Below are 26,556 nucleotides of genomic sequence, written 5' to 3'. Positions count from 1 at the left end.
ATTTTCCTGTAAAACGGTGAAAAAGTTGAGACCCAGGCAGAGTTATATTCCTACAATGCCGCACGAGGAACCTGTTTGGGCACCAAGGAATACTGACGTCTGGAGGACCCAGGACAACCAACCAGTATGTTTCCACTGCAGATGTCCAGAGCATGTGGAGCTCTATTATCGAGAAAGGTGGCAGATATTTGATGACGCCTTTGCCAGAAGACAGCAGCCTGATCTTAGCTGATGCCAACTCCTGGATGACGAAGATGAACAAGATGATGTAGGTGCAGGACGACATAGGTCACCATCGCCACAAGCTAGCCACTGGAGAGGATGCTCTCCCACACACTGATCAAGGTCTCCATCACCGTTTAGAAGGTCCAGCCAATTACATAGCCACTGCAACCTGGAAAACTAAAGGGTGCAACCTTCCTTGGAGGTGACGCCGCCGAAGAGAAAAATACTCCGCCATCAATCACTACAAAAATGATAGGAAACTACATTGATATCCTGATGGATGGCCAACCAGCCCAAGCTCTTGTGGACTCTGGAGCATCATATTCATTCATTTCGGAGAAGTACCATCGCCAGTTGCAGAAAACTGTATTCATCAACATCTCTGCTGAAGGTGGCTAATGGGAAATATGTAAAACCTACAGGAAGATGTACCATTCGTGTGAGTGTAAGTGGCCATACACAGCTCTTGGAACTCATCATCCTACAGGAGTGTAGCCTTGACGTCATTCTCGGATGGGACTTTTTGAAAGCTTCACAGGCAATTATAGATTGTGGTCAGTCGAAGATTGTGCTAGACGAGATGAGATACTGTGGACAAGAAGATGAGCATCTGAGTTTGTGGAGACTATGTGTGCTGGATGAAGTGATCATTTATGCATGCCATGCATCAACCCATGGATCTTGTAGTGGAATGTAAGAGAAGCATACTACTGAAGAATAACTTGGTCATCCCAGCCTGTCATCTCGTTTAAGAATGGATACGGTGCATTGTGGATAGTTAACTGTCGCCGAGAACGGCAGATCCTTCCAAGATGCATGTGCGTAGCAAACGCTAAGCTGTTAATTGAAGAACAGCTGAGCGTCATAGAAACCTCCTGTGCTAAGTCTGTTGGGGAAATTAGTGCTACCACTACGAGACAAGATCTTCTAGCTCGACTATCACCAGATCTCACTAAGGAACAACAGAAGAAGCTACTTGCCATTCTTCATGAGTTCCCTGAATGCTTCAATCCACAGGTGAAGAGCAAATTAGACAAATCGACGGTGAAGTACCGGATTAGCACTGGAGACCATCAACCAATAAGCCAGAGAGCATACCGTGTGTCAGCAACGGAACGTCGAATAATTCGCAATGAGGTAGAGAAAATGATGAAGAATGAGATCATTCAGCCTTTGCAGAGCCCATGGTCGTCACCAGTGGGCCTTGTCAGGAAGAAGGATGGCAGTTGGTGCTTTTGTGTTGATTACAGGAAATTCGATAAGATAACGAAAAAGGATGTTTACCCTCTTCCACAAATTGACGATACACTAGATTGTCTGAAGGGGGCTAAGTTTTTCTCAATCATGGACACGTACTCTGGATACTGGCAGATCGAAGTAGATGAGGCTGATCATGAGAAAACTGCATTCACCACCACTGAGGGCCTGTATGAGTTTATGGTAATGCCGTTCGGTTTGTGTAATGCACCAGCAGCTTTTGAACAGATGATGGATAATCTTCTAGATCACCTGAAGTGGACAATGTGTCTTTGTTATTTAGAGGACATTATAGTGTTCTCAGAGACATTTGATGAACATATAAAAAGACTGAGGGCAGTTCTTCAGTGTCTCCAACAATGCAGACTGAAACTTAATCCAAGAAAGTGTCTCTTTGGAGCAAAATAAATCAAAATACTTGGACACTTTGTGTCAAACGAAGGTGTGGGGCCAGATCCAAAAAGGTGAGACCTATAATGGAATTTCCTATTCCTAAAAGTATTGCTGTTTGAAGTTTCCTTGGATTATGCTCTTATTACCATCGTTTTATCAAAGACTTTTGTATCAAAGTCGGGCCACTGCAAGAGTTGTTAAAAGCCGATGCTAAATTTATCTGGGGTGGTGCTCAACAAGATTTTTTCGATGTGCTGCAAAAAGCTCTGACGACTGACCCTGTACTTGGTCTGTATGATGAGAAAGCACCTACAGAACTACACACAGATGTCAGTGGATATGGGCTCAGTGCTGTTCTGGTGCAAATTTCGGATGGAAAAGAGAAGGTTATAGCCTATGCTTCCAGGACACTTACAGAATCTGAGAGAAACTACTCAACTACAGAAAGAGAATGTCTTGTTGTGACCCCCCTGCGGGTCTGGGGGTTAGAATAGGCCCAAGGTATTCCTACCTGTCGTACGAGGCGACTAAAAGGAGCTTCACATGTTCTGACCTTTATGTGATGGTCCTTGTAGGGTTTGACCTCCATTCTTCAAAATTTTTCCGAAGAGCGAACCAATTGGGGAAGGCCACCTTACAAGGTACATCGTGTCCATCGTGCATTGAGATCTTTAGCCCATTTTCTCATCGTCGCATTGCGGTGTTGCCCATTCTCCATCTCCTGTGTGAGGACACCTTCCTGGGTGCGTTTTCCAGCATGCACTATGCAGTGTCGATTTCTGCATTGACGATGACCATGGACTTCTTTGCATCTGATATCCAGCACGGTAGCCAGTCCGTTGTGGTGCGGCTGCCATGTACCCTGTTGGTTGTAGTCCTCAGACCACAAAGAGATCACTCTGTGATGCCTGCGCCATTAACTCCCCATGGGGAGGGCCCCTGGTTGGAGTGGGTGGCATCAGGGTGGATGACACGCGATGAACAGTAGTCCATCATCTCTTGCTGGTGGTGAAGCACCAGCAGTCTCTAAGCAATCATGAGCTCAATTCAGTGCACAGAAGTACGACCCCAAATCGTTCTCCTCCCTGGCCACACCATGGCTAAGGATGGCAGCGGATCTTATTCGCCCCGGTACCTTGTATGTTCGAGAGCTGATGGGGAATCTTTCATGGGGATGTTTCTGTAAACATCACACCCCATAGAGACCTTCTTTTGCAGTCTGCTGATGAGCTGCACACCAATTTAGAGCGGCAAGGTGTACATTTCGTCCTGCCTGTCCACCAGGGTCCGAAGGATAATCAGGTTGCCACCAGTGCCTTCAGCTTGGCCTTTGAGGGTGATACATTGCCTGAGAAGGTTAAGGTGATGGTCTACCGGTGTCTTGTAAAGCCCTATATCCCTCCCCCGATGTGGTGCTTTAAGTGCTGGAAGTTCAGCCATATATCTTCCCGCTGTACTTCCAGTGTCACATACCGAGATTTCAGACACCCGTCACATCCCAATACTCCATGTGTCCCACCTCCTATCTGTGTCAACTGTGGAGAGCACCATTTGCCTTGCTCGCCTGGCTGCAGGATTCTCCAGAAAGAAAAGAAAATCATGGAATACAAGACCCTGATCAGACTGTCCTACACTGAGGCTAAGAGAAAATATGAACGCATGCATCCAGTGTGTATGACATCATCTTACGCTGCTGCTACAACAGTTCTGGCACAATCAGCTCCGCCAACCCAGGTCACCTCTCAGAGCTAGAAGGCTACACCTGCCCCCTTTGTTGGTGGGGGGCATTTCCCTTCCTGATGCTCCTGCACCACCTACTTCGGGAGCAACACCCCCCTCCCAACCATCGGGGACGTCTGTCCCCACTTCTAAGCCGGAGAAGCATAAATCTTCTTCAGCTTCTTTCGCTAGGAAAGTGTTCCTTGTATCACACCCTTCCCAGGTTTCTTCTAGTGGGAAAGACAACACCCGCTAAGTGGCTGAAGAGCCCAAAAGCAGCTGGTCTTAGGGCTTCACACTCATCCTCAGTCCCGGAGACTGAGCCAGTGAAGTCCTCCCAGCCACGGAAACCCAAGTAGCAGCGAGAGAAATCCAAAAAGAAATCCCCTAAGACCAAAGAAATTGCGGTGGCACCCACACCACTGCTACCTACAAGCTCTGCGGCTGAGGATGGCGTGGAGATTTTGGCGTCCGCTTACGACCTAGATCTCACCAGACCCTCAGACACAATGGATATAAACTGCTCAGGCACGAAATTGGTGGCAGCAGGTGACCCTGAGGCGTAAACTGCCTCATTGAATGTTCCATGCCTTCCCAGTCTCACGATGTCATCCTCTAGTGGAATTGCGGCAGTTTTTTCCACCGCCTGGCTGAGCTGCGGCAAATGTTAAGCTTTACACCTGCTATCTGCATTGCCTTCCAGGAAACCTGGTTTCCTAGCAATGCAGACCCCTGCTCTCTGCGGCTATGAGGGATTTCAGTGTGGCACATGGTAGTTACTCGGCCACTGATTTATCCATTAGCAGCCGAGAACTTCTCCCAACTATCCAATGGAGAGCACATGATGACCTGTGTGGTAGTCACTGTCACTGCTCCAGTGTCAGGCTCACGGACGCCTGCCCGGATGGGCTTTGAACAAGGTGGACTGGGGAACTTTCACCTCTGCTGTCACCGCTGAATCTCACCCACATGATAACATCGATGTGATGGTTGAGCAGGTTACTAGCACAGTTGCTTCTGCTGCAGAAAATGTGATCCCTCTCTCTGTCCCTCTCTCAGTCCCTTGGTGGTCACCGGAAGTCGCTGAAGCAATTAAGGAGAGTCAGCGAGCTCTACAGTGGCATAAGCGGCACCCTTCCCTGGAGCACCTCATAGCCTTTAAATGCCTCCATGCCCATGCTCGCTACCTTATCAAACAACGGAAGGAGGAGTGTTGGGAGAGGTACGTCTCCATCATTGGGTGCCACACAGCATCTTCCCAAGTCTGGGCAAAAATCAAACATCTTTTCTGGTACAAGGCCCCAACAGCTGTACCCGATGTTACCATAAATGGCAAATTATGTACCGATGCAAACGCAATTGCCGAGCACTTTGCTCGAGCCTCTGCATCGGAGAATCACCCCCCACACTTTCTCACATTCAAACAGCCACTGGAACGGGATGTCCTCTCATTCACTACACACTACAGTGAATCCTATAACGCCCCATTTACAGAGTGGGAGCTCCTCAGTGCCCTTGCACATTGCCCCAACACAGCTCCTGGACCTGATCGCATCCACAGCCAGATGATAACATTGTGTGGCGAATTATTGCCGCATGTGTTTCTTTGTTTGTGAGAAACCGTGAGGAACTTTGGACCAAACGTACAGAACACCGTTGACAAATTAACGAAAGATCTTCTGAATGTCATCCTAACAAGTTCGAAATCCGAGAAACTTATCACGCAATTATATTGCTCATTTTTATTTAACGTCATGCTTCCCTGTGTGAAGAAAGAAAAATTCTTATTAATAATAGATTCCTGGGGGGTCAAACGAATCCTGGTTTGTGCAACGAAATTTTCACCAATGACGAAGGACTTGGAACATGTACGGTTAAAGTCGTACCTCCGAAATGCATGCCAGTTTGCCAACCATGCAATGTTTCTTTCTACTGGCAAGTTGTTGTTGTGGTCTTCAGTCCTGAGACTGGTTTGATGCAACTCTCCATGTTACTCTATCCTGTGCAACCTGCTTCATCTCCCAGTACGTACTGCAGCCAACATCCTTCTGAATCTGCTTAGTGTATTCATGTCTTGGTCTCCCACTACGATTTTTACCCTCCACACTGCTCTCCAATACTAAATTGGTGATCCCTTGATGCCTGAGAACATGTCCTACCAACCGATCCCTTCTTCTAGTCAAGTTGTGTCAACCAACTCCTCCTCTCCCCAGTACTCAATGGGTGACATTAGCTCCCTGTACACATACATTCTCCAAGCCCTTGGCATTGCTACTATCAGACACTACCTCTCCCAATGTCTGACTCCAAATCCACTACTTTATTTCTTAAACACCTGCTAACTACATTCTCACATTTAATTACCTCTCCAAACCAATCTGTGGTACACCATGAGCACTCACATAGCACTCTCTTCTCCAAACCTCTGGGGCACCTGGCGAACCCCCCACCCCCACCCCCCAGTTGTATAAGGCTTCCTCAGGCATGCAGGGCTCTGCCTGTATCAATGGTTGTTTCCCTAATGTCTTGTGGGATCCCTATGAAACATTCTCATCATACTACTACTACTACTACTACTACTACTACCACTACTACTGACAGGACGTAATCAAGCGAGCAGGGGGAACCTTTGAGAAAGTATCCCCTTTCTATATTCGCAAGGCATTGGAAGGTATTGCTGGGTCTCTAAAAAGTGTTGAATGACTTCATAATGAAACACTTCTACTTGAAACTGCTAATTCAACCCAAATATCTAAGCTCCTGGGATGTAAGGCCTTGGGTGACTATCCTGTCGAGACTGAGTTGCATAACACCCTTAACTTCAGTAAAGGTGTGGTTACCTGCTCTGATATAATGGAGGTGGACCCTGCGGAGCTACGCGATGAATGGAAAAATATGGGTGTCACGGAAGTGCAGAATTATATGAGGAGAGTCAATGGCAAATTGGAAAAATCAGCAACATTTACTCTAACATTTAGTACTCCAGAATTACCTGAACGTATACTTGCAGGTTATATCAGTCATAAGGTTTGTCCATTTGTTCCTAACCCAATGCAATGCTACAGACGTCAAAGATTTGGCCCTACCACTATGGGATGTAATGGGAGGGCTATGTGTGGCAATTGTGAAGACTCAACTCACGAATCAGGCAATTCTTGTACACTTCATCTGAAATGTGTAAACTGCGGGAATCACCCAGTGAAGAGCAGAAAGTGTGAGATTTACAACGAGAGAAGGAAAATTCAGGAGCTGAAAGTCAAGAGACGCATACCCTATGGTGAACCTAAAAAGGGAGACCACAGATTCAAGTACAAGCACATGCACTTGTTAGTGTACCTGTGGGGGAAATGCTCCACTTGAAACTAAAGTTGTTTGGAAGCCATTAGAAATGGGCTTACCACCTAAGCCACATACCACTGCTCACCATCAGAAGCCAACTAAACCATGCCAACAACCCACGCAACCATCTCCTCTCATCAGTAAATAAAGACATCCTTCGAAAAGTAGTTCCAAGTCCAAGAAGCGGTAGTTAAATCTTCAGATCGGCGAGCTCTCTCCCTCTCTTATGGGGACTTTGCTGTGGAGGATATGGCCTTCCAATCGGAGGAACCGGAAAACCGTGAACCGGCTAATATTCCCCTGACCTCCCTGGCAAATCACCGCCTCCAAATGAGAAAGGAAAGAACAACCATCACTAAACAATGTCTTTCACAGAACTTCTGTATTGCAGTGAAATTTAAATGGAATATCACTCACATTTGGAAGAATTACAGCTCCTGGTCCAGGAGAAATTGCTCTGCATCTGCTTAAACGAAAAGCATTAAAAGTCACCGACACACCAGCATTAAGGAGTTACCACCCATACAGGAAGGACAAGACTACTGGAGACAGGTCTAAAGGTGGAGTGGCTGTTTTCATTGATGACAGATGCCACTCCTCTCATGTCCCTCTCACCAGAGCCATGCAAGCAATTGCCGTGAAAGTTCTTGCAGCCTTTAATATCATGGTGTGTTCTTTGTACCTTCCACCTAATGATGCTTTGGATGCAGACGCACTGGCAGAACTCTTCTGGGCACTCCCACACCCATTCCTTCTTGTGGGGGACTTTGATGCACACAATGTGCTGTTGGGCTTGGCTACCATTTGCTCCAGGGGTTGAATGATCGAGTGACTCGTCCATTCCGAAATTATCTGCCTTCTGAACAAGGGTCAGGTGATGCACTTTTCCACAGCTACAGGGTGTATTTCAGCCATTGACCTATATGTTCCCCAGCTATTGCGGACTCATTTCAGTGGGAAGTGGCTCCGGATTTACATTCTAGTGATGATCTCACAGTGTGGATCTGTCTGCTGACTAGGATGGTGGTCGACAGGAGACCACACAGATGGATGATCCAAAGGGCAAATTGGCTGCAGTACATTTGACAGGCTGTTTTTGAACATAAAGACTGTGCACAGGAGACAGTTGCCCATATCACTTGTGAGATCCAACTTGCTGCTGCAGAGTCCATCCCCCAGTCTGTTAATCACTTCAGATGACCGCCTGTGTACCTCGGTAGAATGACGACTGTCAATTGGCAATCAGGGCCAGATGAAGAGCTCTGCGGAACTTCAAACACTGTCCATCTACAGAAAACATTCATGCCCTCAGATCTGCGAGAGCACATGCGAGGCAAGTGATAAAAGAAGAGGGAATTCACGACTTCCATTAATTGGTCCACTTCCACCGTACAAGTTTGGGAATCAATAAGACGAATTTCGGACAAAGGCAGTACACATCCCGTTACAGCCTCATTTAGTGGGATCTTGGTGAACACGCCAGAAGACATGGCTCAGGTTTTAGATGAACACTTGTTTACTGTTACTACATCATCCAGACAGGCTCCTGCTTTTCAGGTGTTCCATAGGACTGCAGAGATGGGGGAGCTCAGTTTCTTCTCGCATAATGGGAAAGTCTACAACCTTCTGTTCTCCATGTGGGAACTGGAATCAGCTTTGTCTGCATCCAGAGAAACTGCTCTAGGACCTGATGAGATCCATTATGTCGTGCTTCGTCATCTGTGCCCTGAATCGAAAGGCCAACTCCCGTCTTGTTTCAGTCAGATTTGGTTTGATGAACAGTACCCCATGACTTATAACGAGGCAATATTAATTCCATTCTGGAAGTCAGGCAAGGACCATAGTGCGCCTAACAGTTATCGGAATATAGCCCTTACCAGTTGTACGGGTAAAACTCTTGAACTCCTGGTCAACTGCCACCTCGTCTGGCTGCTCGAATCCCGAAGTCACCTGAGCCACTCCCAGTACAGTTTCAGGTGCTACCTTTCCACCCTTGACAACTTAATTCTGTGGGAGATGACGATACAGGAGACCTTATGCTGGAACCATTTGGTTTGTGTGTTTTTTGACCTTGAAAAAGCATAAGACACTTCTTGGAGGTATTACATCCTTCACCAACTTCGTGAATGGGGACTACGTGGACGCCAGCCGCTTCTTATCCAATCCTTTCATGAGGATTGGCGTTTTCAATATCACATTGGGGATGCCTTGTCGTAGTGCTATGTTCAAGAGAATGGGGTCTCCCAAGGCAGTGTCCTCAGTGTCACATTGTTTGCCATCACTATTGGTGGCATTTCCTCCGCAGTCAGGAGCCTTGTCAAATACTCTTTGTTTGTGGATGGCTTTGCTATCTTCTACTCTTCCTGTGTTCTTATGATGATGACGGCGATGACAAGGCACCTACAGCTGACCATTAGGAGGATGGAAACCTGGGCCAAAACAACTGGTTTTCGGTTCTCACCCAAGAGAACTACACATGTCAATTTTAACTGTACTCATTGAAGTTATATCCCTCTATTGCATGGTGTTGCCATATACTAACAAACCATAAATTTACATATAATGTTAAGGAAACCGCTTGAATGTGCATGGTGTTGCCGTATGGCAACACACAGTCTGGCTTCAACAAGCTAGACTGTGTTTAGCATTATTATGTTGGCAGAAACTTCTGATAGTCTATAGTCGTTGCTGGAGGTCCGCTATATGTAAACACATGCTACAGCAGCAGATAAAGTGAATTATCTTGCCACTTAGATCACTCCTAAAGAAATTATATTTTTAAGGTATGTAAAATGATGCTTAATGACAGCAAAGATAATGTCAACACTACGATCTTGCCAATGTAAACATAACCTTTTTCAACATATGCAGATTCAGTACAATGCTGTTTATTACTTTTATTTTGTAGACGTGGCATCAATTCTGGCTTCATGCTTGTAAGGTGGCAGACATTCAGTGGCAATTAGGAATATTCCTGAAGAAAACGACGATTCGGAATTGGGCAACACCAACAGTGAAGGAGTATTTGCAGATGATTCAGAGGGTGAAAGTGCTGGACATAATGTTCCTCATGAAACTTTGGCTATAGTTGTTTCTGAGACTGACAATGACAGTGAAGGAGAAAAAGAGGAGGAGGAAAGGAAAAAGAAGAGGAGGAAAGGAAAAAGAAGAGGAAGAATATGATGAAAACAATATGTTACATCAAAATGACATTGTAGCGGCAGAAGAAAATTGTGCTCCAAAACCAAATAAAAGGCCTAAACATGCGTGTAGTTTCAAGAAATGCCAGAAATTATTAGTTATGCCAGATTGGACTGGTACACTTGACATCCATTCTCACGTATGCCGTTCGAAAGAATATTTTCATGTGTTTCTTGGAAGCAATGTTGGACGTTATTGTTGAGGAGTCAAGCAGACTATCCATTCAAAAAAATCCTGCTAAAGGTCTGAAACTTGACAGACAAGAATTACAAATTTGGATAAGAATGGTGTTCTTTATGTCTGTGATTAGACTCCCTTCTACTAGAGATTACTGGAATCCTGAGACTGTAGTTCCCATTGTAGCTGATCGAATGCATATAAAATGCTTTGAACAAATAAAAAGTAAAATACATTTTGCTGATAATTTGAGAGCAATACCCAAAGGAGAGCCAGGATATGATCCTATGTACAAAATTTGAAGCCTTATTGACCATACTGTTGATAAGTGTAAAGTGCTACTGAAGCCAAAAAAATTCAGCCTTAATGAGCAGATTATACCATTCAAAGGGTGTCATTCAATGAAACAGTACAATCGAAAAAAAAAAAAAACAAACTGATGGGGCTACAAAATGTTTGTACTATCTGATGTGGATGGTTTAGTATACAACTTTGAACTGTATACTGGCAGAACTAACCAATATGAACATCTTCCTGACATAGGAGCCAGTGATAATGTTGTGCTAAGGCTAGCTAGTGTAATACCTGAGCACAAAAATTGCAAAATATTTTTTGATAACTGATTCTGTAGTTTAGATCTTTAAGTGAAACTGGCAGGAAGAGGAATCTACAGCCTAGGCCCTGTTCATTCCAATCGTCTAAAGCAGCGCTTCCCAACCTTTTCAGCTGGCGGACCCCTCCTACAGTCGAAAATACATGGCGGACCCCTAGTCAGTCAAGAGCATAGTAACTTTAAATTCAGAGCGATACCCATGGGAACTGAACTGATAGCTTCTTAATGCAAGTGCCATGTTCCCCCCCTGAAGTATCAATAGTCTTTGGAGCTTCTTGTGATTGTTCTTCCTTTGGTGATCCTCCCTCCTCATTCATTTCAACTGGAAACTTCCCTTGTTGTGAAGGCGATGGAGAAACCGCACTATTCTTCAATGATCCCGACTTCAGCCACGGATCCATGTTAGAAGTAATAAACTGGTCAAAAATCGACTTATGAAATAGGTAGTGCACTGACAAAGCAAGTTTAACATTTAACGATGCCTGGGGCCGCATATGTGCCAGCGAGCGCTGTGATTGGTCGACAAAGCTCGCTCCGCACATGCGTAAAACGTTTCAGCGCATTTAGCGTCGTGAGCCGGGGCACAAACGACCCCCGTATTGTTGCGAAACAGTCTATCGGAGAAGCCGCATTCTCCGGCACTAAACTGTGTATGCGTTCTCACTTAGGAACCGCAAAGACTGCTTGGGAATACGAGCTGAAGTAAAGGTACACATGTTTTTCACACAAAAAAGTGATGAATTTGATTTTCACATCTTTATTCAATAATTTTACTCATTATTTTACACAATTTGGTGGAAGGTGGCCGCCGACCCCCTAGAAAGAGCCGGCGGACCCCTAAGGGGTCCGCAGACCACACGTTAGGAAGCCCTGGTCTAAAGGGATGTGTATTCAACTCTGACAAGAAAATGAAGAGATCTGGAAGAGGTGCAACAGATGAAAGACAATGTTCCATGTGAAATATGCAGTACCCTGCTGTAAAGTGACATGACAACAGATTTGTGACATTACTCAGCAATTTTGTGGAAGCAAATCCAATGACTGAAGTAGAAAGATTTGACAAGAAGTCAAAGAAATCCATCAAGGTGCCTTGCCCCAGGGCAGTAGTAGAGTATAATCAGTTCATGGGAGGTGTAGATCTTATGGATGCAGTTCTAGCATTGTTTAGGATCCATTCCAAAAAATGGTATCGCAGAATATTTTTCATATTCTAGATCTGATGGTTGTGAATGCTTGGTTTCTTTACAGAAGAGATGCACTATCAAGTGGAATGCACTGGAAAAGTTCACTCGCTTTAGCAGAGTTCAAGAAGGCCATAGGTAGATGTTTGTTGTTCCAAGGAAAAAGTGGGGCAAGAAAGCAAGGAAGACCTAGAAGTAATTCCACTGAGAGAGCCTACACGGCAAAGGAAGGAAGGAAGGGCCGACTGCTGCACTGCCTGAAACAGATATGCGGCTAGATGGCATAGGGCATTTGCTTATTATGAATATCAAAGGAAGGTGCAAAGTTCCATCATGCAATGTAATTGTGAGAGTGAAGTGTTTTAAATGCAAGGTGTATTTATGTTTCACTGCAAATATAAACTGTTTTTTGAAGTTTCACACTGAGTGATGAAATGAAGTATTGAATTGTTGAATAATATGACAAAATATGTTTTTGAAAACAGAAAAGTAATAATTTTTCATCTAAAACTATTCATAAATGTGTGTTGAAGCATATTTGTGTATCTCTCCTAAGTCATATTATACAAGTATGTAAATAAAAGTGTTGTGAGTCTTCTGGGAAGTGTGTTGACATACGCATGGTGTTGCCTTATGGCAACAAAACTAAAATATTGAATAAATTAAAATTACATCAAAATTTCTATGTTCAACCTATTACACAGTATTTTGTGTGTCAGACCCTACCCCCAGATATGTTTTCCATTAAAACTGGTTTCCTAAAAAAAAAAAAAAAAAAAAGTCGTGCAATAGAGGGTTAACCAACCAGTGCTTGGGGGGACAATATCTTATGTTTTCAAGAAACTGTGCGCTTTTTGGGTTTATATTTGACTTGAAATTAACTTGGCTCCCACACCTGAAAGACCTATGAACAAATAGCTTCCAGTCATTGAATATTTTGAAGTGCCATAGCAGGAAAACATGGGGATCTGACAGGTCCCGTCTCCTGCATTTTTATAGGGCATTTCTTCGATCACATTTATACTATGGCAGCGTGGTCTGTGGATCAACCCATCCTTCCTACCTCAAGATTTTAGATGCTGTCCACCATGAGGGCATTCGGATATCAACTGGAGCTTTTCGGACCAGCCCAGTTCTGAGTCTGTGTGCAGAGACTGGTGAACCACCACTCTGGATTCGGCGACATACTTTCGGCTCACCAGGTACTGAAAATCTCAGCATCACCTCAGTCATTGACGTTTAGTTCAGTGGTCCAACCCACCTTTGATCGGTTGTTCAGGAATCAGACCCATGCGAACAAGTCATTTGGGATACATGCTACAGACTGTCTCAAGAATCTGGATTATCAGGCATAAGAATACACAGCCAGGGATGGAACACTTTGCCACCTGTTGTCATCAGAGCCCCAAAGTGATTTTAAGCTTGACACAGTACAAGAAAACTTGTACTCCAGATTATGTTTTTACAACTTCGTTTTCATCCATTTTAAGTATGTGCCACAGTTGTATTATTGTTTATACAGATGGATCGCAGCAAGAGAACGTCCTTGGTTGTTCTGCTGTTTTACCTGATAGGGTTTTTAAAGTGCGTGGTCTGGAACAATTTATGATGCGGAATTATATGGAATTCTCATGGCACTGGAGAGGATTCAGAGACATGTTTCTTGTCTGTTCTGACTCACTTAGTGCACTGCAAACACTTCACCAAATGTATCCAGTAGACCATCTGATTCAGCTCATCCATAAATCCTTTCAGCAGCTCCAACACCATGCCAAGGAGGTGATCTTTTGCTGGCTACTTGGCCACATCTGGATACAAGGCAACAACATGGCCGACAAAGCCACCAAGACACATGTCGAGATGGTGCTGTCCATCAGTGTCCAATCCCGTTGCATGCCATCATCTCATTTTCTGACAGATGCATCATGCGTCAGTGGGAGACTGAATGGTTGCAGGTGACTGAAAACAAACTGCAGTCGCTCAGATTGACCACAAAGGCATGGCGGACTTCATCAGCCTTGCCACTGGAAGGAGGTTCTGTTTGCCGGACTGCACATTGGACATAGCCCTTTAACACATGGCTTCCTCCTCTGGTGAGAGGATCCACCACTCTGTGAAGTTTGTGATGTGCCACTTTCAGTCCACCTTATTGTGGCAATGTACGTCCTATATACTGACACTAGGGCAGCCCTCAGTCTCTATGGTGATCTGCCCACCATTCTCACAGATACTTATTCCAGTGTTACAAGAGTGGTGAAATTTTGTGATCTGTCAGGCCTCATCCATAAATTAGTGGGGAAGGGAGGCAGACTTTAATACATTATAAACTACAATGTGTATGGGGACAGCCTTTGTCCCCACCCTTGAGATTAGCATGCTGACTGTCCATTAGAGTGCTGATGACTGTGATGTCGAGTGCCCCTCACCTCAAATCATCTTCATCATCATCATCATCATCATCATCTCCATCTCTATTGCCCCCCTCCAAACCTCTGCCCATATAAAGTCCACTAACATGTATTTTGATAGCTGCCATTCCTTCCACATCCAAAATTCACTTCTGTAGTCTGGCCAGCTGTGGATGATGAGCAGTTCCTGACCCAGTATGTTGAAAGTCTTACTAAAGCCTTTACAAACAGGCATTGCCTTCCCAACCTAGTCCGCAGACAGATTTCCCATATGTGCCTCTAATCCTCCGACTATCTCTATGAAATAGTTATAAAGGAACACCCCTTTCATCCTCCACTATCATCCTGAACTGGAACAACTGAACCACATCCTTTGCGCACTTATCATAGTGGCCAGAAATTAGGAATATTGTACCCACAATCCTTCACACTCCTCCCAATATGTTTATATGCCTCCTTATGAGCCCCCTTATGCGAGATATACTTTGGCAGCAGTAGAGCCATTCTGTAATAAGTCATAAAAGCTGGAAGATCATCATTTTCCCTCCAGTGATTCCCATTTAAGTTCATGCAGCATTTCTACAATACTCATGTCGTAATAAATCTAGCAGCCAAGACAACATACTGTGTTCCAGTACTTAAAATGCCTGTGAGACACTCGTATATCTTAGAACCTATTCTGTCTGCAGTGGGATACCTTGTCAAATGCTTTCCAGAAATCTAGGAGTATGGATTCTCCCTGTTGCCCTTCATCTGTTGTTTGCAGGACATTGTGTAAGAAAAGGGCAAGCCTAGTTTCACACAAGTGATAATTTCTAAATCTCTGCTGATTTGTGGACAGAAGCTTCTCTGTCTCCAGGAAATTTATTATGTTCAGACTTAGAGTATGCTCAAGAATTCTGCACCAGGCTACCCTTAAGGGTATTAGTCTGTAATTTTCTGGGTTCATTCTTATTCCCTTCTTTTATATGGGAGTCACCTCTGCATTTTTTCCAGATGCTTGGGATTTTGCACTGGGTGAGGGATTTGTGATGAGTGCATGCAAAGTAAGGTGCCAAAGCCATAGAATATTCTCTGTAAAACCAATTTGGGATTCCTTCTGGATCTGGTGATTTATTTGCTTCAACTGTTTCAGTTGCTTCTCAATGCCAGGGATCCCGTTTTCTGTGTTCTCCATATGGGAGAGTGCGAGTGTCAAACACTGGTATTTCGGAATGTTCCTCCTGCATGAATGGTTTTTTAAATGTGGAACTTAAAACTTCAGCTTTTGCTTTTCTGTCCTCTGTTGCCACAGGAACTGGCTGATGAGCTACTGAATAGAACCCTTTGATCCACTTAGCAATTTTCTCAGATTGTCAGCAAGATCGTTCACTGATGTGTGATGGTGGATGTTATATGCTTTGCGCATTGATCTTTTTATAGACACTTGAATTTCTGTGAACTGTTGCTAGTTAACATTTCTGCAGTCTTTTGGTTTGAATTGAAAGTGCAACTATCTCTGTGTCCTCGGCATTTTCCGAACTTAATTATAAACCACAGACACCAGTCCTGAGTATTTACTGTGGTGTACTGCAGCAACAGTATCATCAGTGTAGTAAATCTTGGAACTCATTAACATGATCTAGTTGGAAGGATGATACTTATTCTCATAGAAACCAGTTATCCCTTGTTCCAAGTTTTTACATAGTTTTGATGCTATGGATGCACTGAAAAACTGTTGGGTGAATGATTAAAAGCAGCTGGTGTGGGTTCAAGAAGCAGTGCATTTTTTTATCACTTCCCTTGTGGGTTCGAAAATTATAATTCTGTATTAGAGAAGATAAACTTCTCTGCCAAGATTGTTAATAATAGCATTTATTCTCAGTAACTGGTTTCAGTAATCAATGTTATCATCTTGAGAGCTTGACACTGCACCCTGGCAGCAATGATGTGCTCTGTTGTATGTGGCATAAGACAGGTGTATGTGGTGATATACTGTCTCTATAGTTGTTTTAATTTTGACATGCCAGTGCATCAGTTTTCAAGTCTGTCATGTATCTGTCAAGTCATGAGAAAGAATACTCCTTTGCTATTTTAAGAAATGTGCAACAACCTGCCTATTGAGATATGAAGATGTTAACGTTGATTATCGCAACCACTCATTGAGAATAAAGGGTGTTATTAGTGATATTGGCAAGGAAGTTTATTTTCTCTAATCTATTACCACAGATGGCCTCCTTTGCAGCTCAGAATGAGTAAACTAAAGGTTATCATTCTATGCTTGATCACCTGACCCAACTGGTAACAGCTGTATGAATACTTTGTACATAAGAAATATTTCATAGACGTTTGTTTTGACGTACAGGAAAGGTTTATCTCATGACTTGAGCCTGTGTCAGCTCCACCACTGGAGATTACATATACAACTCTTCCTTAATGAGTGATGTTTTAGGTATGGGGAGTCCCTGGAAAATGTTTTTAATTGTTGCTCTATATATTTGTATATCTTTGTATCTTTCATCCTGTAATAGATGTACAAAATCAGTAGCAAAGTCAAAAAGTTTTTATCTTTTGTGTAAATTCCTATTCAAATTTCTCCTTGATTTCCTTCACTACTTGACCATTTTAAAGACTGAATAACATGGTGGAATAAGTTGCAACCCTATGTCATTCACTTCTCAACCACTAACTAATGTTCATTTTCCTCGACTCTTGTAACTGATTTTGTTATGGGACACACGGACTATTTTCATGCTAATTGTGCAGTCATCTGTGCTTGTTGTTTATTTTATTTGCAGTTGATTTCAAAGCCTTTTATGTCGTCATCCTTGAGCACTTAGGGACAGTTATTGAAATGAATTACATTCTATAGCTATGCCTAGCTGCCTAAGGATAAAACTATGAAATGCCTCAAAATCAATAGAAAATAAAGTGAACAACAAACACAGCTGCGTGCAAAAATAGAATGAAAATAGCCTTTCTGTTCCAAAATAAATTAATTTACAGGTGAAGCCCTATTCTCCTGTGTCATGGAAGCAACAACTCCATTCTCATTTCTGTACGAACTGTAGTAATTGTGATGTAACTTTCTGGGGCTCATCACACACAATAATGTTTATGGTGCAGAAAAGAATCTTAAGGACAGTGGGAAAAGGACCAACTCACACTATTACAATATCAATATTCAGGACATTAAATATTTTACCTGTTCCATTTACTATATTCTTGAGACAGTCACTTTTGTAAAAACGACTCTGCATCCCTTCCAACTGAACAATAATACTCATTGCCATCATACTTGAACTCGTAGCAACCTCCACCTAATAAGTCATAGGCTTAACCTCCACCTAATAAGTCAGACTTAGCAAAGGTCACAGTAGTTTGGACATATGGGGAGCTCGATTTATAATAAATTGTCAATTTGTATGAAAAAAAAATCTTCCAGAAGAAGAGTGTCACAATATAATTTCTGCTCTGTGAATTGTTTCCATGTATTATAATATGTTGTTGTTGTTGTTGTTGTGGTCTTCAGTCCTGAGACTGGTTTGATGCAGCTCTCCATCCTACTCTATCCTGTGCAAGCTTCTTCATCTCCCAGTACCTACTGCAACCTACATCCTTCTGAATCTGCTTAGTGTATTCATCTCTTGCTCTCCCCCTACGATTTTTACCCTCCACACTGCCCTCCAATACTAAATTGGTGATCCCTTGATGCCTCAGAACATGTCCTACCAACCGATCCCTTCTTCTGGTCAAGTTGTGCCACAAACTCCTCTTCTCCCCAATCCTATTCAGTACCTCCTCATTAGTTATGTGATCTACCCATCTAATCTTCAGCATTCTTCTGTAGCACCACAGTTCGAAAGCTTCTATTCTCTTCTTGTCCAAACTATTTACCGTCCATGTTTCACTTCCATACATGGCTACACTCCATACAAATACTTTCAGAAATGACTTCCTGACACTTAAATCTATACTCGATGTTAACAAATTTCTCTTCTTCAGGAACGCTTTCCTTGCCATTGCCAGTCTACATTTTATATCCTCTCTACTTCGACCATCATCAGTTATTTTGCTCCCCAAATAGCAAAACTCCTTTACTACTTTAAGTGTCTCATTTCCTAATCTAATACCCTCAACATCACCCGACTTAATTCGACTACATTCCATTATCCTCGTTTGCTTTTGTTGATGTTCATCTTATATCCTCCCTTCAAGACACCATCCATTCCGTTCAACTGCTCTTCCAAGTCCTTTGCTGTCTCTGACAGAATTACAATGTCATCGGCGAACCTCAAAGTTTTTATTTCTTCTCCATGGATTTTAATACCTACTCGGAATTTTTCTTTTGTTTCCTTTACTGCTTGCTCAATATACAGATTGAATAACATCGGGGAGAGGCTACAACCCTGTCTTACTCCCTTCCCAACAACTGCTTCCCTTTCATGTCCCGCAACTCTTATAACTGCCATCTGGTTTCTGTACAAATTGTAAATAGCCTTTCGCTCCCTGTATTTTACCCCTGCCACCTTTAGAATTTGAAAGAGAGTATTCCAGTCAACATTGTCAAAAGCTTTCTCTAAGTCCACAAATGCTAGAAACGTAGGTTTGCCTTTCCTTAATCTTTCTTCTAAGATAAGTCGTAAGGTCAGTATTGCCTCACGTGTTCCAGTATTTCTACGGAATCCAAACTGATCTTCCCCGAGGTCGGCTTCTACTAGTTTTTCCATTCGTCTGTAAAGAATTCGTGTTAGTATTTTGCAGCTGTGGCTTATTAAACTGATTGTTCGGTAATTCTCACATCTGTCAACACCTGCTTTCTTTGGGATTGGAATTATTATATTCTTCTTGAAGTCTGAGGGTATTTCACCTGTTTCATACATCTTGCTCACCAGATGGTAGAGTATTGTCAGGACTGGCTCTCCCAGGGCCGTCAGTAGTTCCAATGGAATGTTGTCTACTCCGGGGGCCTTGTTTCGACTCAGGTCTTTCAGTGCTCTGTCAAACTCTTCACACAGTATCGTATCTCCCATTTCATCTTCATCTACATCCTCTTCCATTTCCATAATATTGTCCTCAAGTACATCGCCCTTGTATAGACCCTCTATATACTCCTTCCACCTTTCTGCTTTCCCTTCTTTGCTTAGAACTGGGTTTCCATCTGAACTCTTGATGTTCATACAAGTGGTTCTCTTATCTCCAAAGGTCTCTTTAATTTTCCTGTAGGCAGTATCTATCTTACCCCTAGTGAGATAAGCCTCTACATCCTTACATTTGTCCTCTAGCCATCCCTGCTTAGCCATTTTGCACTTCCTGTCGATCTCATTTTTGAGACATTTGTATTCCTTTTTGCCTGCTTCATTTACTGCATGTTTATATTTTCTCCTTCTTTCAATTAAATTCAATATTTCTTCTGTTACCCTATAAATATAATAAAAGTAAAAATATACAGGTGTATTCAGACGTTTTGCATGTAGGCTGCTTTTATGTATGTACTGACAAAACAATTGTTGTAACCCTATTATATATATTTCCTTCATTAATACTACATTGTAATACATTTTAAAAATTAATATGATTTACTGGACTAATAAACAATGAACAACAATTTTCTAATATATGTCACAGGGTCTATATTACTTTGCATATTCCTATGTTTCTCCACAATCAGAACTGATCTTTCCGAAGGTCAGCTTCATGTAGTGTTTCCATCCTTCTGTAGATAATTTGCATTAGTACTTTGACGCTGTGGTTTATATTAATCTGTGCGTTGTGGAACAATTTTTCGTAGTTAATCCTTCCCAGGAAGAATATTATCTCGTACCAGTGCCTTGTTCTGTTGTAGGTCTCACAGTGCTCTGTTGAATTATTCTTGAATTATCACATACCCATGTCATCTTCATTTAGTTCTTGTTCCCCTTTCTTGACATAGTCTCTAACTTTCTTTCCTTTGAGTCAGGGATGGCCCAGAATTCAGCTTGCAAGCTGTGCCCTAGCTCGCATGCCTTAGCACTCAGTCTGGCTGCACACTTCCCCCACTGCCCCATGCTGCTGTGTGAGCAGGAGGAAGGAAAGGGGCGAATCTTCAAATGTGCCATATTTAGGTAGCAATGCAGTCACACTGCATACGACTTGGTTTCATTTTGAAAACATAGATCACAAATGAAACAAATTTTCACTATTATTTAATTATTAGTTTGAATGGTGTAAAGAATTTACGTCCCTTTTCCATACTGCAGAATTTCAAACTACTTCACACATCTACATCTTTGTACTTGCTTGTCTCTTTGCTTTCTATATGTAGAATGTAGTTTATTCATCTCATAATGTACAGTTACAAATCAAAGATTTTTGTACTGGAGACATGTCAAATTACTTTAAAAAATAAGGTTATAATAATTAACATATTTAAGCAGGCATTTCTGAATTTTTATACATGAACAGTTTAACAGAACATATATAACACTTATGGTCATTTGCAGCTTGCAATACAATTTATACAATATATTAACAATTTATCTTACAATACATAATCTTTATTGTTTCTTTTCTATATACTGCGAATAAGCTTAACAGACCTCTTAGACTGTTTGTGCTTTTAGTCATTCAGTAGGCACAAGCTGCACTGCAATTCTATATACTTTGCAAAGACAACTTCAGTGTTCAACCAACTATTTTGTTTAACTTGTGTCAGTTCATTTCAAAAGTCACTTTTTAAATCATTGAACCTGATGCATTGTATTAGTGCAGCAAGTTGAAGGACTGCAGCCAATGTGTGGCAAATACAAGCAACTTATGTAAATAATATGCCAGGTGACACTTTCACCTTTCCCCATTATTACTTATAAAGCCTAGCATATCACATCTTTAGATTAACCAGCTGTTCTGTAAATAAAACTGTCTGTTGTTGAGCAAAGGCCCATTCTCACAACAGCAATCCTTCTCCCCCTCCCCCCTCCCAATAATCGGATGATATGCATTCAGTACTTTGAACTAGAGACCAAGCTAACAGAAGCTCTTATAACACTTTAAATACTGCAGAATGAATTTTTGGAAGCCAAACAAAGTAAATATTTACACTTTTCGCTTGCTTAAACAAGAATTCAACAGGCAATAATAGACAGATGCTGTGGTATCAAGTTGTTCATAATAGCAACATTTTATATCTGGTGGTAGTTCTTAACTGGACCACTTCCTTTGTTTGGTTTTGATAAAAACCGGTCAGAGAGCAGTATGTCACTCAAATATGTCATTATTGAGAAAAGTTTGATTGTAGATTTATTTCCACCTGTTACCAAGGAACAACAATATTTGATTCCTTCTTATCACCCATTTTCATGAATAGAGGAACCTATATGTATTAAGAGAGAAGAGAAAAGGGGGGAGGGGGGGTTCAGTACTAAAAATGCGAGTGAGAGATACAGTATATTCTTGCAAATCAATAGTGATTTGAATGACCCATAAATAATGGAATTGGCATTTTCATCAATATAAGCTATTGCTGCAAGACATGTAGAGACTGGTGAAAAGTGAAAAGATAAGTAAGGAGATCCAGAGGGAAATGGAACAGTATGTTTCTGAATAATGCTCCATAATGGAGCTACAGTCCACATTAATGGCAATCTTAACATATACACTTTAAGTACCTGGAGAAAGAAGCAGCTACATGCACAGATACAGTACCAGCTTGACTGTCCAAACATCAGAATTTTTCCTTCAGTTCATACTAATAGTGCAGTGGTTAAGGCAGGAGCAGTGGGCTTCAAATTCCTATCACAGATATCCAAAGTTTGATTTTCCATGAGAGGCGGACCCACCAGAATAAAAGTAGGTAAGGAGTGTTGTGTAGTTAGTAATGAAGCAGAAACAGCAGAATGGATCAGTCAGTCAATATTGACTATTGAGTGGATGTCATCTGAGTAACAAATTCATCAAGGACATTTCAACCCTTCTAAAGCAGCCCAAGTTGACTGTTTTTGATGTGATCATCAAGTGGAAACATGAAGGGACAACCACAGCGAAACTAATACCAGGCAGACCTTGTATACTTGTGGTTAGGGACTGTGAAGCATTGTGGATGGTTGTAAAAGTCACATGATGACAGCGGAAGGAATCACTTGTGACTTCCTGAGTGCTACCAGTAGTTCAGCTAGCACAGTGGCTGTGTATAGAGGGTTAAAAATAATTGCCTGCATTGTTCAAGCGTCTCCTAATAAGCCACACATTCTATGTCTGAAGAACGTAACCTGCCTTCATGTGCAGAGCCAACAGAAAAGTATGGAGGTGGTGGTGTTATAGTATTGGGGTGTCTTTCATGTTTAGTGTGTGGTCCCTTTATAGCACTTACGAAAATGTGCGGAAGGATATGGATACATTTTACAGCATTGTGTACTGCATACAGTAGAGGAATAGTTCAGACATGATGATGGTTTGTGTTAGCATGTCAGTGCACCCTGTCATAAAGCAGGATCTATGAGGCAATGGTTTGTGGACGGTAACATTCCTGAAATAGACTGGCCTGCTCATATCCTGAGCACCGAGCGGGGTGGCGCAGTGGTTAGACACTGGACTCGCATTCGGGAGGACGACGGTTCAATCCCGCGTCCGGCCATCCTGATTTAGGTTTTCCGTGATTTCCCTAAATCACTCCAGGCAAATGCCGGGATGGTTCCTCTGAAAGGGCACGGCTGACTTCCTTCCCAATCCTTCCCTAATCCGATGAGACCGATGACCACGCTGTCTGGTCTCCTTCCCCAAACCAACCAACCAACCAATCATATCCTGACTTGAACCCAATGCAACAACTTTTGGATGAGTTGAAACACTTATTTCATTCCAACATTACTACTTTTTCTGGATTGGCTGCCATTCCTCCAGACATTCAAAGACCTCATTGAAAGTGTCTCCAGCTGAGTTCCAGCCATCACTAAAATTAAAGGTGGACATACCCAATGTTAATGTCCACTAATTTGTGTCTGAATACTTTTGATCAGGTAGTGGAACGATACTTGGTCAGTATCTGTGTGGGAAGCATGTTAACCAATACATAAAAGTGTTGCATTCTGTTTTCAGATCTATTAGTCTTACCACAGCAATTGATCCAAGAGGAAGTCTTTTACATAGCAAACTGCAGCCTCTATAAAGTAACAAAAAGGCAGATAGGTTAACATAGATATTGTGAAAATGAATGTACACAAATGACACTCAATTAAAGTAAGAGAACATACAAAGTGAGGTATATTTATTTGAAAGGAATTAACATCCTTAAACAGCAAACTAAGGGAAATAAGATAAACATAGAAAAACTGCATATGTTTTGCAGATTTTATTACTGACTCCACACCTTCAGAAAAGATCATGTATAGAATGTTGACTCTCAGCAACTGAATTTGAAGAATAAATAACCACTGGGAGAACAGGTGTGGTGGTGGTGGCAACAGCAGCAGCAGGAGTAATTGTCTTAGCTGCAAGATATTAGTGATAATGCTGATGATTTACCTGTAATGCTCTATGACTTTGCCGCTTTTGTGTTTCCACTAAGTATCTGTATTTTGTTATTACAAACAATTTAAGGTATTGGGTAAAGTTGCATGCATAATTTGTGACAAAGAAATTGGAAAACATTGTTACATAAAGTTCAATTTACACTGGACATTGTGTCATCTGCTAACATTGAAGCTATTCCCACTTGCCTAACTTGTGTTATAGTCGTGGATTTTGTGACACATTGAGAAGGTCACATGAATACTTGGATGTTTGGGTGTTTTTCTACAAAAGAGGACAAATGGTTGAAAGCAAACAAGTTATTTATACTTTATTATACCGAGACAAAGAAAAAGCCTACACTGTACATAAATAGATGAAACAATCTTAATTAAAAAGCTTTTTAATGGTGAAAAAGTCAGCTCTATTGAAGGTGATATATACAGTTTCTTATGTTACTTGTTAAATAGAAAGAAATCAAAACACAAAGTAAGAAGGCACTAAATATTGCATAGTAAATATTGTTCTATGTGTCCTTGGTGAGTTTTTGATGGGCATAAGGCCATTGTCCATAGCAAATTTCTCTGCCTAATGTTTTGTCTGCCAGTGCTGGAGACATCATCAGAGACTATAATGACTTAGAAAGCAGTTACAGTCTCAAACTGACTCAGCAGTAGGCTGAACTGTTTATATCCATCCAGGCTATGATTGGATCATGATGTCATCAACCCACTGACTAAGATTGTGGAGTCACATTGATGTATGTTATGTGGCTTATCGTTGGGAAGATTTAGCATTGTTTGCTTTATTTAACACTAAAGCCCACAACATGTCTACTTTCAATCCTTCGTGTCTTCTGATAAAGGTGTTTTTTCTGTGACAGCTCTGGGATAGTAATGATAGGATCTTGATAAAATCGTAGTATCGAAGAAATGAATCTGATCGTTCTCTGATCCTAGTGAATGATCTTCTGCTACCAGTCTATCTGTGTTGCCCAGAGGAAAATTACTCATGTTCCTTAAGGCAGGTGTTAATGCTTCGTTTGGTAGTTCCTATAAATGTTAGTGGTGATATATTTTGGACCATGGCGTAATGCCAATGAAACAAAAATCACCAAGTATGCAAATGCAGGCCATGAAAGCCTGCATTGTATGATTGTTCGATGTGTTTGTATTTATATATTTTCTTGATCAAAGAGATATCGATGTTCTGAAATGTTTGGGTGAAACTCTATCTTTCTTTTACTTCACAACTGTGTGGATAATTTACCAAATTATTTTCGTTAGCATCATCTACTATGAATTTTGGTTTGATCATTAGACCCTGTTATCTTTGCTAGGTCCTTTAGTAATCCTCGTGGTCATTCATGCACTTCCATCACCTTTTTTTTAAGGTAGGTGGCATCTCATAACTCAATTTTGCCATGCAGTACTGGGCTAAGGGGAGTGATGTTATGTTGATATTCTTTATAGGGTAAAGGTGATGCCATTTTAAGATGTCATTTCCTTATGTGTAGGAAATTCCGCTGACAACATTGAGTATCAATATTAACCCTGAGAGAACATTTTCTTGTTTGTATTGTAACGTCATGTTGTTGATAATAAGTAATGAACTTTCGCAGTAGGGATGACTGCAATGCCATGAAACATAAATGACAGTGAAAGTTTTGAGTCAAGCCTAGAGGCATGCTCATACAGCCTGACAGTGAAGGTGATTGCTAACAACAGGCAGGAATTCCTAGTTTGAGTCCTGACGTGGCACAAAAGTTTCTGTTTCATTACATATGTATTCACAGTTGTTTGCCCTTTAAGTTTTCCCTGTCCTGTATGTTAACTTAACACCATCTCATTTCTGTACTAGCTTGTAGTAAGAATCCCTCACAGACTTGCACTGTGGTATTTGTTAATATTTGCAGAATAACACACAATATCACCATCAATGCTTATTATAATTAATTTAGTTTCACTGTAGTGATGTTAATGTTGTGTATCATAATGTAAAGGATGTGAATAAGAATTAATGTTTTGTCACTTGTTGGATGTAAATGTGTTCGTGTTAAATGCATATAATTTTTTGTAGGTATTAGGTATGGAAAATAATGCAGCCTCTATAGAGAAATTTAATTCCTATTCCTTTACACACCCTTTCAGTTCTGCGCATCATAAGTAGTGAGAATACATTGTTCTGTATCTCACCTCAGCTATTCCATTGTCCTGTCCTACAGCCACATTTACCTCCATTCTGCTCACCTCCAAGCTAACCTAAACTCTTTCTTTGTTTCTTTCTTTCTTTCATTTTGTTTGCTGTGCAAAAATACATGCATATGTGTGTGTGTGTGTGTGTGTGTTTGTGTGTGTAAACGCGTGCACGTGCTAATTCACCTTCATTTTCTCATTTTTTAATTTATTTTTGTAAGCTGTGTTGTCACTAATGAGAAATTTACCTTCTAAAGGAGGGGTGACACCTTATCAGAAACGGTCGGTGTTCGAACGCTTAGGTCGGCGGTCAGATGTGAAGGTTAGTATTGCTTTTTTGGCACATTGTATCCTAAAGAGAGTGCATTATTTCATGTCATCTAAAG

General features: G+C 41.7%; 1 protein-coding gene across 2 annotated transcripts in view; it reads left to right on the top strand.

The window, feature by feature from the left end:
* Positions 1-26,556, top strand: part of LOC126260044 (uncharacterized) — a 350,981-nt gene that overhangs the window by 135,317 nt on the left and 189,108 nt on the right. For both annotated transcript variants that reach the window (XM_049957226.1, XM_049957227.1), the window contains exon 5: positions 26,428-26,492. In XM_049957226.1, coding sequence (XP_049813183.1) covers positions 26,428-26,492 — 65 coding nt within the window. The remainder of the gene's footprint in view (positions 1-26,427; positions 26,493-26,556) is intronic.

Source organism: Schistocerca nitens, chromosome 5, assembly GCF_023898315.1.
Source record: "Schistocerca nitens isolate TAMUIC-IGC-003100 chromosome 5, iqSchNite1.1, whole genome shotgun sequence".
Lineage (NCBI taxonomy): Eukaryota > Metazoa > Arthropoda > Insecta > Orthoptera > Acrididae > Schistocerca > Schistocerca nitens.
Note: the sequence above shows the minus strand (reverse complement) of the source record. Positions and strands in the feature narration are given on the sequence as shown.